Source organism: Lytechinus variegatus, chromosome 3 (assembly GCF_018143015.1).
Source record: "Lytechinus variegatus isolate NC3 chromosome 3, Lvar_3.0, whole genome shotgun sequence".
NCBI lineage: Eukaryota > Metazoa > Echinodermata > Echinoidea > Temnopleuroida > Toxopneustidae > Lytechinus > Lytechinus variegatus.
Window position 1 is genome coordinate 5631299 of NC_054742.1, and position 14909 is coordinate 5646207.

Consider the following 14909-nt stretch of genomic DNA (forward strand, 5'->3'; position numbering starts at 1 on the left):
GTCTTTCCCTTGACCAACATGTTTGTTGTCAGTATTCATAATGTTTCTTACTATAATTCATTTAGAACTGGTTAGTGACATTTCTGAACAGACATACATGTATCATACCCCTGCCTGTCCTCTTGTAAGATAAGAAAAATGTTTATTAACTCTGTCTACTCACTTTCGGGTATTAGAGTAAAGCAAAACAATGATTTTCTTTTTACATAGAATTAAGAATTTGTGAATTTGTGTATATAGAACACAAAAATTGTAGAAAATTACAAACCTGGGGCTGTCTGACTACTTGTATGCTATCAATACAATTTGTCACTCCTACCTGGCCTCACTGGCTGTGTGACTACTTGTATGCTAACAATACATTTTGTCACTCCTTTATTTGTGCAGTGGTATTCTTTACTACTAACATTTGGTAAATGAGTGAATTTCATTATAATGATTTCTTAAAAATTTGGCTAATATTCTTTATCTGTATAATATAACAGAACAGAATAATAAACTTATTTCAATATATCTCTTGTTATTCATTTAGGCTTGGCACATGGCAATTCTTAGCTGACATGCCATACTCCTGCTTGTCATCTTATATGATGTGGAAGTTACTATGGTTTCTACATCATTCTGATAAAGGAGAAGTTTGCTCATCAACCTCGATCAATGTTAAAACCAGAGCCAGGTTAGATGAATACAAGTGGGACCTTTCAGGTTTGTAATAAATACAACTTTAAATTCTTGTGGAAACACAGCAAAAACCAACCACAGGATTTTCAATTATACTCTGACCGAGTCATGAAATTTTCTGATTAGACTACACTTCATCCTCAGGCCGTATTCTGAAGTCAGGTTTAACTTAGACCGTGGTCTAACTCTGTGCTAAATTTTTATTAAGTTGTATGTTTCGTATGTTTTCCATGCTCTTTCCTGATTCATCGATGTTGAAGACAATCATCTATTTATACTTCCTAGACAATTATGAATGATTTGAGAGCCAAATGAGCTGAAATATGATATCTCCACTGTTATTGATTTATGTAACAATTGGCTATTCATACTTACAGCACAACTTTAAACCCGAGTTTAAGTTAAATGCCACTTCAGAATACAGGCCATAGAATCTGCTTTTCCAACAGCAGTTCTGTTGTCAACATCAAATTCTTAACCTGAGCTTGAATTTTGTAAATAGCATTTATTTTTACAAATATATGTTACTTGGGTATAGAATTGCATTTTGAACTACATGCACATTAGAGGATCCAGTATCACCCTTGTATCTTCAAATGAGTCAAGAAAATTTGATTATTGGTAGCCATTTCGTATCCTTATCCTGCTGTTTGTAACTAATTAAGCTAAATTTAAAGCCACAATCTTAGAAACCGTCAAGCACCACAATGTCCAGTTAAAATTCCAAATGTATTTTGGAAGATCAACTACTATAAAGAATGAAGTGCCATTAGTTTCATGAAATCAAAATAATTACATTGCATACAATTTCAAATGCCTTTTTGTCTACCAGTAGTTTTGTCTCATTCTTAGTTTTTAAAACTTGATGTCTCTCCCAGCAGATTCTACCAAAATAGCAAATTTTGGCAATAGGCTCCTGAACATGCCAATGTCAGAGGTAATATATCTGCTAACAACATTTGCTAACATGGCCAGTGCTAGAAGTAACAAAGAACCTGACTTCGTAATCACTATCACTAATGAAGTCTATGAGGTGAGTCATTAACTACTAGTGTACAACTACCTTCCAAAATGTACCACTTAGGAGGTGACGTGACAATTTGATTTAATTCATTGTGCTCAATAATAAATGAAGGTGAAATACAGGTACAGCCTGATGCTCTATTCAACTCGGCTATTAATGCCTCGTTGGGTAGAGCATCTTTCACCTCGTGTGAAATCTAGCACCATGATGATCGCACTCATGCCTATTCACTATTTGTATACCATTACTACTACTATTCTACTACTAATACTACTTTTACTATCACTACTTCTACCTACATGTATACGCAAGAGAGGCAGTTGTATTTTGCTTTTGCTGATCTAAAGAAAACATTTGATTATGTGCCAAGAGAGGTGTCAGATGGGTACTGATGATGGCAGTTATTGAAGAAATACAGACTTTAAACAATGATAATGAGGGACGATTTGAAGATTTGAAAACAGTGACTTTTCTTTATGTGATAACTGCATTTTCTGTTTTTTGTTTCAGCTTGCTTATGTGAACAAATATACCAGAGACTCATGTTCTAAGGTTGGAAGGGAATTACTTGCTAGTGTGGCACTCACTCATCCTTTCATTATCACCAACATCTTCAGTCTTATCCAGTCATCCATGGATGTCATTGGATCGGTAACTTTCATTCTTTAATCTGTGTTTATGAAATAATGTTATTGTATATTGTGAATCCTCAACCACATATAAAACAAATTGAAATTTAAAACTATTGTTCTGATTGGACACACAGATCAAAATGAACATACTATTAGGCAAATAGCATTTCATTTGATTGGGAGACTGCTAAAAATTGTGCCAATTGTGTGTAACCTTTTTTTTACACCCTGGACAAAAAGGTTAGTGTGCACACAAGTTTCGACAAAAATTCATTTTGAGCATCTATCAATACTGAAATATCTACTTTAATATAAAAAAAACTAATACAAGAAAAACTTTTTGACGGCTTTCCCATAAATGCTTAAGTTTATCTGTACCAGCCACACAGAAATGTTGTTAGCAAAGCACTAACAGCACCGTTAGTGAGATTTTGGCGGCACAGAAGCATAATTCTAGCTGAATCACTAGCTAGCACTGTTAGACTAACATTACAAGGTTGCACAGAAGCTAACATTAGCGCTAGTGTTTGAACTATTCACTAACAGTACCAAGGACACCAATGGTGACAATGTTAGTGGATATTTCTTGCCTGCGCTACGTAAAACTCATCTCCAATTTTATACCAAGTGCTATAGACCTTGATCGATTTAAAAGAGTACTCAAGCAAGTAAACAGAATGAGATTAGATGAGCAAATTCCAATAAACTCTGGTGAAAAATAATACAATTCTTCATTGAAAGATATGAAAGTAAAATAAATAAATGAACGGAATGAAGTGAACACTACAGTATTTTGAAAGCAATTAGGCCTATGCCACCATGTACATCCAAGAAATGGACTTACTATGCCAAGTCCCATACCTCATTCCCTTTTTTCTGATGTTACTGTGAACTGGTGAATGTTTCAACATTACATGCTTGTATTTAAACATGTCTATGGTCATGGTGATCCTTGAAGCAGTGGTCGTATTTATTTCCCATCTGGGGACAAATAACGTTTAAATAAACATGATTTTATACATACAATTGTTAATAATTGGGCAGATGACAAATGACATCATCATGCAGCTTGCTTGTACATTCCTGATATTCATTTAAATACAACCTTTTCTTACTGAAATTATGCAAAAGTCTATCACAATTTTGTCATTCATTTTTTTTAATTAGTGTTATATCCAACAATTAATTAGTGATATTTGCTGTTAATAGAACATTTTTCATTGAAATATAGGTCTTCATAATGTCAAAATAATCAAAATTTAGGGATTGAAACTGTGGTATAATTTTATCACAAATTAAGAATCAATGTAGTGAATTCGAGCCCTGGTTTAATAGGGATAATACATTGAGCCTATGGGATAAAGGCCCCTTGCACTGTATCAATCCAAATGCAGATCACTACACTAAGTCATAGATTTTGCCTAACCCTATGACTCAAACCCACTAACAACACTTGCACCTAACAGCACTTTCTGTGTGGTAATTCTGCTCATGGTGTGAGTGACTTGTTAGCGCTTACAACACTGCCACTAACAGCGTTTCTGTGTGGTTGCTACTTTATGTTTGGGTGGATGTTACAAAGGGCAATGCTGACAAATATTTTGTGATGAACATCAGCTTAGTTTCCTTTATCTACAGATGAGTGTATACTTATGCTCTGAATTACCTGTGCATCTTTGGAAACCTTCTGTTTCTGATATGAGCCTACTACGAGGTTGGATTTTAGATCATAGTCCAGACTCTACGAAGAACCAACTAGCAAGGCTTATTTTATCCAAACTTGACTGGGGTTACACTGAACAGGTATTTATTTCATCCATGAGTGTAAAGATGATAAAGTCTAAAGGAAATTTTTGAGAAGCAATTTTTGTACTATGGACTGTGTTAATTCATCCATTTACCTCTAACCATTCCCCCTTCAATTCTTTGCATGATATATCTATTTACAGAATTTTTTTTTCTTTTTGAGTGCATTATATTTTTTTAGACAATATTTGCCACAACAGAGTATGTAGTTCTGATTAAAGGGAAAGTCCACTGCAGCAAAAGTTAATTTGAATGATACGAAGAAAGTCAAGTAAGCGTAACAGTGAGAATTTATTCAAAATTGGTGGGAGAAATTAGAAAGTTATGACATTTCAAAGTTTTGTTTAATTTCATAAAATAGTTATTATGGTCAATATGCAAATAAGGCAACCTTTGATTTTATTCACTCATTTCTTTTTGTATTTTTCCTAAATGAAATTTGAAATATGAAATATTTTTTTCTTGCAGCCTTGCAAGTGAAAGTAATGACAGTAAAAATTCTTAATTGTGGAAAAAATAAGTTTTTTTAATTGTTTTATTCTATCATTTTGTCTTATTTTACTTCCAAATTTGATGAAATATTTGATGTTAGGCCCTTTTGATTTTTCTGTATTCATATATATTTCATTAGAAGCCTTTTTTTTGTGTATGCAAATTAAACATAAAGTGGCCTTAAAACATGATTTTGTGTAAAAACAAACAGCTTGGGAATCCCCCTTGTCACTATAATCTAAAATGGCCTTTTCAATGTAGGCCAATGAGAAAATTAGAAAAAACTATCAAAGGATGATAATTAGGATAATTTCAGATTTTGAATTGGGTGATGACAATGATGGTACTTTTGATGAAGGAGATGAAGATGCTGTTGTTATTTGCATTGCTATGCTGTTGATCAAATTATATGGACATTAATTCCTAATCTATATTTTATATTGTAACAAGGAGGATGAACTAGTTCTGGATATCAGCCTTCATCGTAAGGTAGCTATCTTGGTCATGGAAGCATTCACTAAACACATAGCAGAGAAATCTCAAGGAGCCTTCATTGCCTCAACTATTTCTGTAAGTAGTCATAGTATAACTGCTCTGAGAGAATGATGGTGAAAAATCTCATTCAAGTGGAACTAGTTAATAGTAATACCACAAAGAGTTGATGTTCTCTTCATATTCTTTTTTGTGATTGCATACCGTATGCCTTTCTCTTCTTCTTAACTTGGATACAAGTGAATTTACATGTACTTTGTATTTTGGTAGGTGTTTCAATCAGTTTTTTTTATTATGATCTGTTTGAAATCCCCCAAGTATTAATAATATGTTATCCAATACTTTGTCTAAAATGTTTTAACTTTTTATTCAGAACTAAAATCTAAAGAAGAATATCATTTTTTTAGTGTAAACTTACTTCACATTTTTGAAAATATATCCACATACAGTGGGGAATATCTGTTGTACTTGGAGATGTGGTTAATCTAGATGTATGGTGTTGGGACCTTCTCAACAAACTACGCCTCCATAGTCAAGATCAACCAACATCCATCCTTTCTGCATCAGGAGGTTACCACTCTAAAACATCAGAAGCAAGAGGAACATCATTGTCATCAGAAAGAGATTTTGCACCACCAGATTTGAATGGTGATCCAACTCTTTACCCTGTCAACAAAGCACTGTCCAGCAAGATACCCCTGGCATGTTATATAGCTGTGGCAATGACAAAAGCAGGTCATGAGTAAGGCCTATTTCTTCATTATCTTTAATTGAATTTCTACATGTATTTACAAGCACTCTCCTCTGCATATTTTTGCTCACCTTCCATTTGGTAGTAATTTTGAAATTTGACTATTTAGAAAAATCAAACTAAAAAATATCTCTTAAGACATCAAAATATCCCAGTCATTTTAGGTTTATCATATTTCGATTTTGGTGATTCCCCCAACTTTTAGTATTTGATATAAGAATTAAGGTATTACAATTAATAGATGTTTATACATACTTTGTTGTATTCTTTAAGTGTATTTTTCTTAGATTTTACAGGTATATTTTTTACGTTTAATAAGTAATTGATTTGATGTAGTATTTTCTGTATTATTTTTATGATTTTATTGTACACTGGACTTTTCAATGTTCGGACTGTATTTCTGTTTTTTTTTCTTGATTCAATAAATACCAAGTAACCAAACTACTACTACCACTACTTAGCTAGGCTACCGATTCTGATGCTCAAAGCATTTTGAAGATTTTTTTTCCTGCTGGTACCCATTTATCTCACAAGGGTTGAATGCAGCCATGTGCTGGGATTCATATCCATGACCATCCATTTCAAAGTCCTGAGACTAATCCAAAAGACCACAACGCTCTGTTGCTCATCCATTTTGAATTCTGGAGACTATTCAAGCAATTTTAATTCAGTGTTTATACACAATACCCAGGTTCATGAACACAATACCAGAGGTTTTTATCTGAGTAATCCCAAAACAGTACTTGCTTAGAAATCCATTACACATACATGTAGAGGACCTGATTTTTGGCTCTCACTGCCTCATGAAATAAAAGAATGTTCTTCTCTTTATTCTTTTAAATGTAAGCTAAAAAACATCATCATATGACTCATAAATTTTCTTAAAGTGTATTTAGATCATTTATATATTGTTACACTGGTTTCCAGTTCCCGATTTGGGGGGGGGGGGGATTAGGACATCACTACATTTTTTTTAATGTCATCATTTTAACCTATGCCAATGTATGTATTGCCATGATGGCACTCCTGGTCTGCCTCGTCAAAACTTTTTGGTCTTTTGCAGTCTCCCAAATTTCATTTTATATTTATGTATGTTTAATTGCTTTGTTACCAATTATGAATATCTCTGATATTGTATCTTGTGTTTTTATTGAATGGAATTTGAATAAATTGAGTTGAATTGAATTGAATAATCCACTAGACCACAACCCTCTGTTGCTCTCATGACCATCCATTTCAAAGTCCTGAGACTAATCCACTAGACCACAATGCACTGTTGCTCTCATGACCATCCATTGCAAAGTCATGAGACTAATCCACTAGACCACAACGCACTGTTGCTCTCATGACCATCCATTGTAAAGTCCTGAGACTAATCCACTAGACCACAATGCACTGTTGCTCTCATGACCATCCATTGTAAAGTCCTGAGACTAATCCACTAGACCACAATGCACTGTTGCTCTCATGACCATCCATTGTAAAGTCCTGAGACTAATCCACTAGACCACAATGCACTGTTGCTCTCATGACCATCCATTGCAAAGTCCTGAGACTAATCCACTAGACCACAATGCACTGTTGCTCTCATGACCATCCATTGTAAAGTCCTGAGACTAATCCACTAGACCACAATGCACTGTTGCTCTCATGACCATCCATTGCAAAGTCCTGAGACTAATCCACTAGACCACAATGCACTGTTGCTCTCATGACCATCCATTGCAAAGTCCTGAGACTAATCCACTAGACCACAATGCACTGTTGCTCCCATGACCATCCATTTCAAAGTCCTGAGACTAATCCACTAGACCACAACGCACTTGCTCCCATGACCATCCATTTCAAAGTCCTGAGACTAATCCACTAGACCACAATGCACTGTTGCTCTCATGACCATCCATTGCAAAGTCCTGAGACTAATCCACTAGACCACAATGCACTGTTGCTCCCATGACCATCCATTTTAAAGTCCTGAGACTAATCCACTAGACCACAACGCACTTGCTCCCATGACCATCCATTTCAAAGTCCTGAGACTAATCCACTAGACCACAATGCACTGTTGCTCCCATGACTATCCATTTTAAAGTCCTGAGACTAATCCACTAGACCACAATGCACTGTTGCTCTCATGACCATCCATTGCAAAGTCCTGAGACTAATCCACTAGACCACAATGCACTGTTGCTCCCATGACCATCCATTTTAAAGTCCTGAGACTAATCCACTAGACCACAACGCACTTGCTCCCATGACCATCCATTTCAAAGTCCTGAGACTAATCCACTAGACCACAATGCACTGTTGCTCTCATGACCATCCATTGCAAAGTCCTGAGACTAATCCACTAGACCACAATGCACTGTTGCTCCCATGACCATCCATTTTAAAGTCCTGAGACTAATCCACTAGACCACAACGCACTTGCTCCCATGACCATCCATTTCAAAGTCCTGAGACTAATCCACTAGACCACAATGCACTGTTGCTCTCATGACCATCCATTGTAAAGTCCTGAGACTAATCCACTAGACCACAATGCACTGTTGCTCTCATGACCATCCATTTCAAAGTCCTGAGACTAATCCACTAGACCACAATGCACTGTTGCTCCCATGACCATCCATTGCAAAGTCCTGAGACTAATCCACTAGACCACAATGCACTGTTGCTCTCATGACCATCCATTTCAAAGTCCTTAGACTAATCCACTAGACCACAATGCACTGTTGCTCTCATGACCATCCATTGTAAAGTCCTGAGACTAATCCACTAGACCACAATGCACTGTTGCTCTCATGACCATCCATTTCAAAGTCCTGAGACTAATCCACTAGACCACAATGCACTGTTGCTCTCATGACCATCCATTTCAAAGTCCTGAGACTAATCCACTAGACCACAATGCACTGTTGCTCCCATGACCATCCATTGCAAAGTCCTGAGACTAATCCACTAGACCACAATGCACTGTTGCTCTCATGACCATCCATTTCAAAGTCCTTAGACTAATCCACGAGACCACAATGCACTGTTGCTCTCATGACCATCCATTTCAAAGTCCTTAGACTAATCCACTAGACCACAATGCACTGTTGCTCTCATGACCATCCATTTCAAAGTCCTGAGACTAATCCACTAGACCACAATGCACTGTTGCTCCCATGACCATCCATTGCAAAGTCCTGAGACTAATCCACTAGACCACAATGCACTGTTGCTCTCATGACCATCCATTTCAAAGTCCTGAGACTAATCCACTAGACCACAACGCACTGTTGCTCCCATGACCATCCATTTCAAAGTCCTGAGACTAATCCACTAGACCACAATGCACTGTTGCTCTCATGACCATCCATTGCAAAGTCCTGAGACTAATCCACTAGACCACAATGCACTGTTGCTCTCATGACCATCCATTTCAAAGTCCTGAGACTAATCCACTAGACCACAATGCACTGTTGCTCTCATGACCATCCATTGTAAAGTCCTGAGACTAATCCACTAGACCACAATGCACTGTTGCTCCCATGACCATCCATTGCAAAGTCATGAGACTAATCCACTAGACCACAATGCACTGTTGCTCTCATGACCATCCATTTCAAAGTCCTGAGACTAATCCACTAGACCACAACGCACTGTTGCTCCCATGACCATCCATTTCAAAGTCCTGAGACTAATCCACTAGACCACAATGCACTGTTGCTCTCATGACCATCCATTTCAAAGTCCTGAGACTAATCCACTAGACCACAATGCACTGTTGCTCCCATGACCATCCATTGCAAAGTCATGAGACTAATCCACTAGACCACAATGCACTGTTGCTCTCATGACCATCCATTTCAAAGTCTGGAGACTAATCCACTAGACAACAATGCTCAGTTGTTCTACCCATACATTTATTCCACACTCTTTTGGTGATGTGATTTTACATGAAAGTATATTTTCATCTTATGATATGTTAGCTGTACTTTTATCTTCAAGTCCCATTAAATTACATCATACAGATCAACCAGAGTTAGTCTGTTTTATCTCCTTCAAAAGGATACAGGAGACATCCAATATGCTTTTTTTCTTTACATTTTGCTCTTTAGTTACTAAAAAATAATTCAGGAATTACTTTATTTCAAGGGTTTGCATACAACTATTTTTCCCATATCTTGTTTGACAGCCTTGAGGAATTCTTGACTAAAGGCTTGGAGTATCTCCAGAACCTTATTAGTGCTGGTTGTTACAGGATGTGTATACCTCTGATAGGAAAGATTGTTCCAACCTTCATTGCATCCGGTTGTCAAGAGTATCTTCTACAGAGCGTCAAGTGAGTTGTATATGAAAGAATCAAATTTAATAATGTTGTCATTGAATATTTTTTTTATCTAAGAGTGTCAAGTTTATGTATGTAAATACCTAATTTATCAGTTTTTAATATAGTCACTCTAATTAATTCATAACATTTAAATTTTCTGTTGTAAAACAATTGTCAAGCTTTACTTTAGAATTGAATTGATCAGTTCTCTGAAATAGTAGTTTATGTCATTATATATCTGTTTCAGAAATGATTTTTCATCTGGATTGATTTCATATAAAAGATGGGCATAAACTATGTTCAGGACCAAATCGATCACATTTCTGAAAGAATAATGCATATCTGTAGATATTTCAAAATTCTTTCATAGTTAAGGAAAATGTTTTCCATTTGTTTTTGTTTTCAGGTTTGTCTCTTTAGTAGAGGCCATTCTAACTGCTGATCATCAGTATACCAGAATACTTGAGAAACTTTCCTTGTCTTTCCAAAGAGAGTGTACACACCTTTTTTCTAGTATGATTGCAGTAAGTATATTTTTATCATGTATTTTTTGAGTAGAGAAATCACCAAAACAGTTTTCTCTCGATATAAAATTTTCATGTTGTAATGCCTTCAAAAATGTATTTAAGATATGAAAATGAAAGAAATTCATGTTTTGGCTTCAATATTACATTGTAAGTAAAGTAAGAAATAATTTTTTCATAATTGTTTTACGAATGAATGCCTTATTGGTCAGTATCTGGAACAGTTAAAAGTCAAACTTTAGATGGCCTCAGTCATTATCAGGAGTTTGATAAATGTGGTGTTAGATTTTATATATTTCAAATGTCAAGAACAGTTATTTGTTTCAATTAGGTTTTAAACATTTATGTTGAGTAGGCCTTGGATTAAACATTGATTGATCAAATGGCTTGCTGCGATCGGTAATCGATTAGCAAAATTTACACCAATCGAATGTTCGGCAAATCCCGATTAGACACTTCGAATAACTCGATTACTCAAGTAATATTAGCAAAATTACAAGATAACATTGATGAAAATTGTTTTTAAATACCTGATACAGTTTTAAAAAATGATGTTACCAATATAATTTGTCAAAAATTAACAATTTGGAAATAAATTGTTCAACATATTGCCGTTGGTGAGCGTATGAGCCATCCGGCTGTTGATTGATAAAATGCATTCATTTAGTGTGGTTTTTCTTTGTCTAACGGTTGGTGGGTTCATGCGTTCACCGGCCCAATACTGTTTTTTTTCTTTCTTTTTTGTCTGAGAGTGTGTGGTGTGGAGGGGAAAAAACATTTATAACTATGTATCCAAGGAAGGAAGAAATGTAATCTGGTCTGTGTCGGGATGTATGTGCAATCATTTAAATTTATTTAATGCCCTGGAAGTCACATGTTCTTTTCTCTCTCTTTTTCTATCACACCCCCTCTCTCCCACCAGCCCCCACCCCTCTCCCTCTCCCTCTCCTCTCTCTTTTACTCTTCCCCTTTTTCATTCCTTCTCTCACTTTTATAACTTCCACCTCTCTTTTCTCAACTGCTTTTACTTTTTTTTTTCCTTTTACCCACTGTATTTCTTTATAATAATTTCATGCTTGTTTTAATATTTTGATTCGGGGTAATTATAGTAATGTATTGTATATGCTATTACGTTAATATAATCTATGTTATTTATGTATGCCCTGCTTGTTCTGTTACTCAGATATGTCCTGGGCATTCCTTTCTTCTATGTTTGTATATATTTTATTCCTTTGTTTGAACGATTTGAATGTCAATAAAGTGATGAATTACTACCATTCATAAACACCAACCTGAAAGAGGTCCAAAAATTTTAATCCCACCCGGCCTTCTATGCCCTCGATACACAATGTATGATTTATTCATAGGTGTATATAACTCTCTGGTTGCATGTATGTGTGCTTAAACACATACACAACGAGCTGACTTGAGCTGATATGTGATTGGACATTCGATGGCCAATTAAACTTTTGGGAGACAAAGAAGAAGCCATGTGTATTCCCATAAAGGTCGTGACTCCAGAAAAAGAAAATTTACCGCTCCCCATCTCTGTGTGTTGGTGCGTGTGTGTGAGTGAGAGAGAGAGAGAGAGAAAAAAAGATAGCGGTGGGAGCAAGAATTCTTTCATGTTTAAAAACATTGCAGTCTCTTAGCCCTGGCCCCTCTCCCAATTTAAATTTACTTTCCAACACGTACACCATCACTTAATTCCAGATGTCGACTAGATGTTGTTTGAAGGTTTGCATGGTGGCATGTACAATTGCTGATGTGGTTTACGGTACACCATGTGGAGTGTTATAGAAACAGTGGATAGAAGAAGAGAAGTGGATAGGCGAGAAAGTGGAGATTTGAGAGTAGAGTATTCTTTCTTGAAAATAGTCCTGAAAAGTATGGTGGCCCTGAAGGGACATCGCATATAGACCAAATCGCGAATATTCACGACGAAATTGGCGACGAAATTCACGACATCGTGAATTTTGTCGCCAATTTCGTCGTGAATTTGAAATTCACGACGAAATTCACGACGTTGTGAATTTCGTCGCCAATTTCGTCAAGAATTTGTTTTGCTTGCCTGGGCGGTATGCGGCCGGGTTGAAACCAACTCGCCTGCTGCTAATTCGTCCACTCACAACAGGGTCTACATTCATTTAGTATAATGCAATTCTGTCCATTAACTTTTCGCCTAACAACCATGGTCCAATAACCATTTGGTCCAGTCATCACTTCGTCTTATCACTCACCAGTTCGTCTTTGACCATTTCGTCTCATAACTATAGTTGGTCTAATATCAATTTTATTTTCCTTAATTTCGCCCAATTAACACTTACTTCAATTAGACCAAATGGCACGTGGAATAAATGGCAATTGGACCAACTTGGTTATTAGACGAAATGGCAGTTAGACCATGTGGACGTGGACGAACTGATGGTAGACCAAATGATGGCAGACGAGTTGGCATTAGACAATTGAAAGTATACCATTGAAACGACAGAACGATGTCCACTGCTATCCATATAGGCGGATCCTGGGGGGCCGAGGGGCCCGCCTCCCCCCCGGGGGGGGGGGGGGGAGGCGGGGGGGGGGGGGCCCGGAGCAATAAAACATGAAAAAGGGAAGGAATTAAGAAATAAAGAAAAAAAGAGGGAATTAAAATAGAGGAGAAATGAGCTAGAAGAGGACGACGAGTGAAAAAAATAGACATGGAAATAAAAAGAATCTTTCATGTCACTCACTATCAAATTTTTGCTCGCGCTCGCATTGCCTATGTTCCAGGGGCGGATCCACAGCCTATTGTGTTTGTATAGGCCTCCATGCATTCGCATATTGTCATCATTTCACTTTTCCCTGGGTTAGCACATTGCATCCCCTACCCTATAATCTGTTCCTAATCCCTATAATCTGTTCCCATGGCTACCCCTCACCACCGTGTAGAGAGTTATATAATACCCTGGACCCTGCGTGGTTTCATATGTTCCTTGACCAGCAGCGAGAGCAGTCATGTACGTGTGTATAGCCTTCGCCATATAGGGGGGGTATAATTTTTCAGTCATATTTTCCCCGATCGGCCGCTCGAAGATGATCTTTGGTTTCTGTGAAGAGGGGGTCTTCTTAGCTTTATTCTTACAAATCAACATAAAATATATCCTTATTTATATAATGTGAGCGCGATACGCGAGCTATTTTGTTTTGAAATCTTATGTATATTTTCCTAAAATTTTAACATTCTTTGCAATGTTTGTTTTCCTAAAAAAGATATGTGCATGCAAATAAATAATTATTACGAACGCGCGAACCGCGAGCAGAAATGAACTGGTGGAAATTGAAGGTAAATGTTAAAGACTGCATGCAGTTAGCACGAAGACGTTATATATTTTAAAAATCAAATAATGTGAGCGCGATGCGCGATCTGGATTTTTTTTACATTTTTACCTAAAAAAAGGAGAATTCTAAGGACTTTTTGTAACTTAAACAGAATAGGTATATAATAAACAATTGATGTGAACGCGAAGGGCGAGCTAAAAACTTTTGACATTTCTACACAAAGAATGGAAATTTTTAATCAATTTTTGTAATCGTAAGCAGGATAGCTATATAACTAAACAATCATATAGTGACATGAAAGATTCTTTTTATTTCCATGTCTTCCCTCATCTTATTTTATTCACTCGTCTCGATCTTTTCCTTTTCTCTTTTCCCTCTTTTTTTTCGTTCATTCCTTTTTTTGCTCCGCCAATGGGGGGGGGCGGGCCCCTCGTCCCCCCTGGATCCGCCTATGCATATGGATAGCAGTGGACATCGTTCTGTCTTTTAAATGGTTAATTTTCAAGTGGTCTAATGCCAAGCCAGTAATGCCAAGTGATAATTGGGCGAAATTAAGGAAAATAAAACTATATTAGACCAACTAGTTATGAGACGAAATGGTCAAAGACGAACTGGTGATGAGACGAAGTGATGACTGGACCATATGGTTATTGGACCATGGTTAGGCGAAAAGCATAGAGATATAATTTTTTTATACTTAATGGCGAAAAGTGACAGACTTAATTGCATTATACCATGGACGTCCATGATTATACTAAATGAATGTAGACCCTGTTGTGAGTGGACGAATTAGCAGCAGGTGAGTTGGTTTCAACCCGGCCGCATACCGCCCAGGCAAGCAAAACAAATTCACGACGAAATTGGCGACGAA

General features: G+C 36.7%; 1 protein-coding gene across 2 annotated transcripts in view; it reads left to right on the top strand.

Annotated features, from left to right (window-relative positions):
- LOC121410067 (ectopic P granules protein 5 homolog) overlaps positions 1-14909 on the top strand; it is a 135966-nt gene that overhangs the window by 48580 nt on the left and 72477 nt on the right. For both annotated transcript variants that reach the window (XM_041601921.1, XM_041601922.1), the window contains exons 13-20: positions 533-705; positions 1563-1714; positions 2216-2356; positions 3976-4140; positions 5086-5205; positions 5577-5869; positions 10059-10205; positions 10600-10717. In XM_041601921.1, the coding sequence (XP_041457855.1) occupies positions 533-705; positions 1563-1714; positions 2216-2356; positions 3976-4140; positions 5086-5205; positions 5577-5869; positions 10059-10205; positions 10600-10717 (1309 nt within the window). The remainder of the gene's footprint in view (positions 1-532; positions 706-1562; positions 1715-2215; positions 2357-3975; positions 4141-5085; positions 5206-5576; positions 5870-10058; positions 10206-10599; positions 10718-14909) is intronic.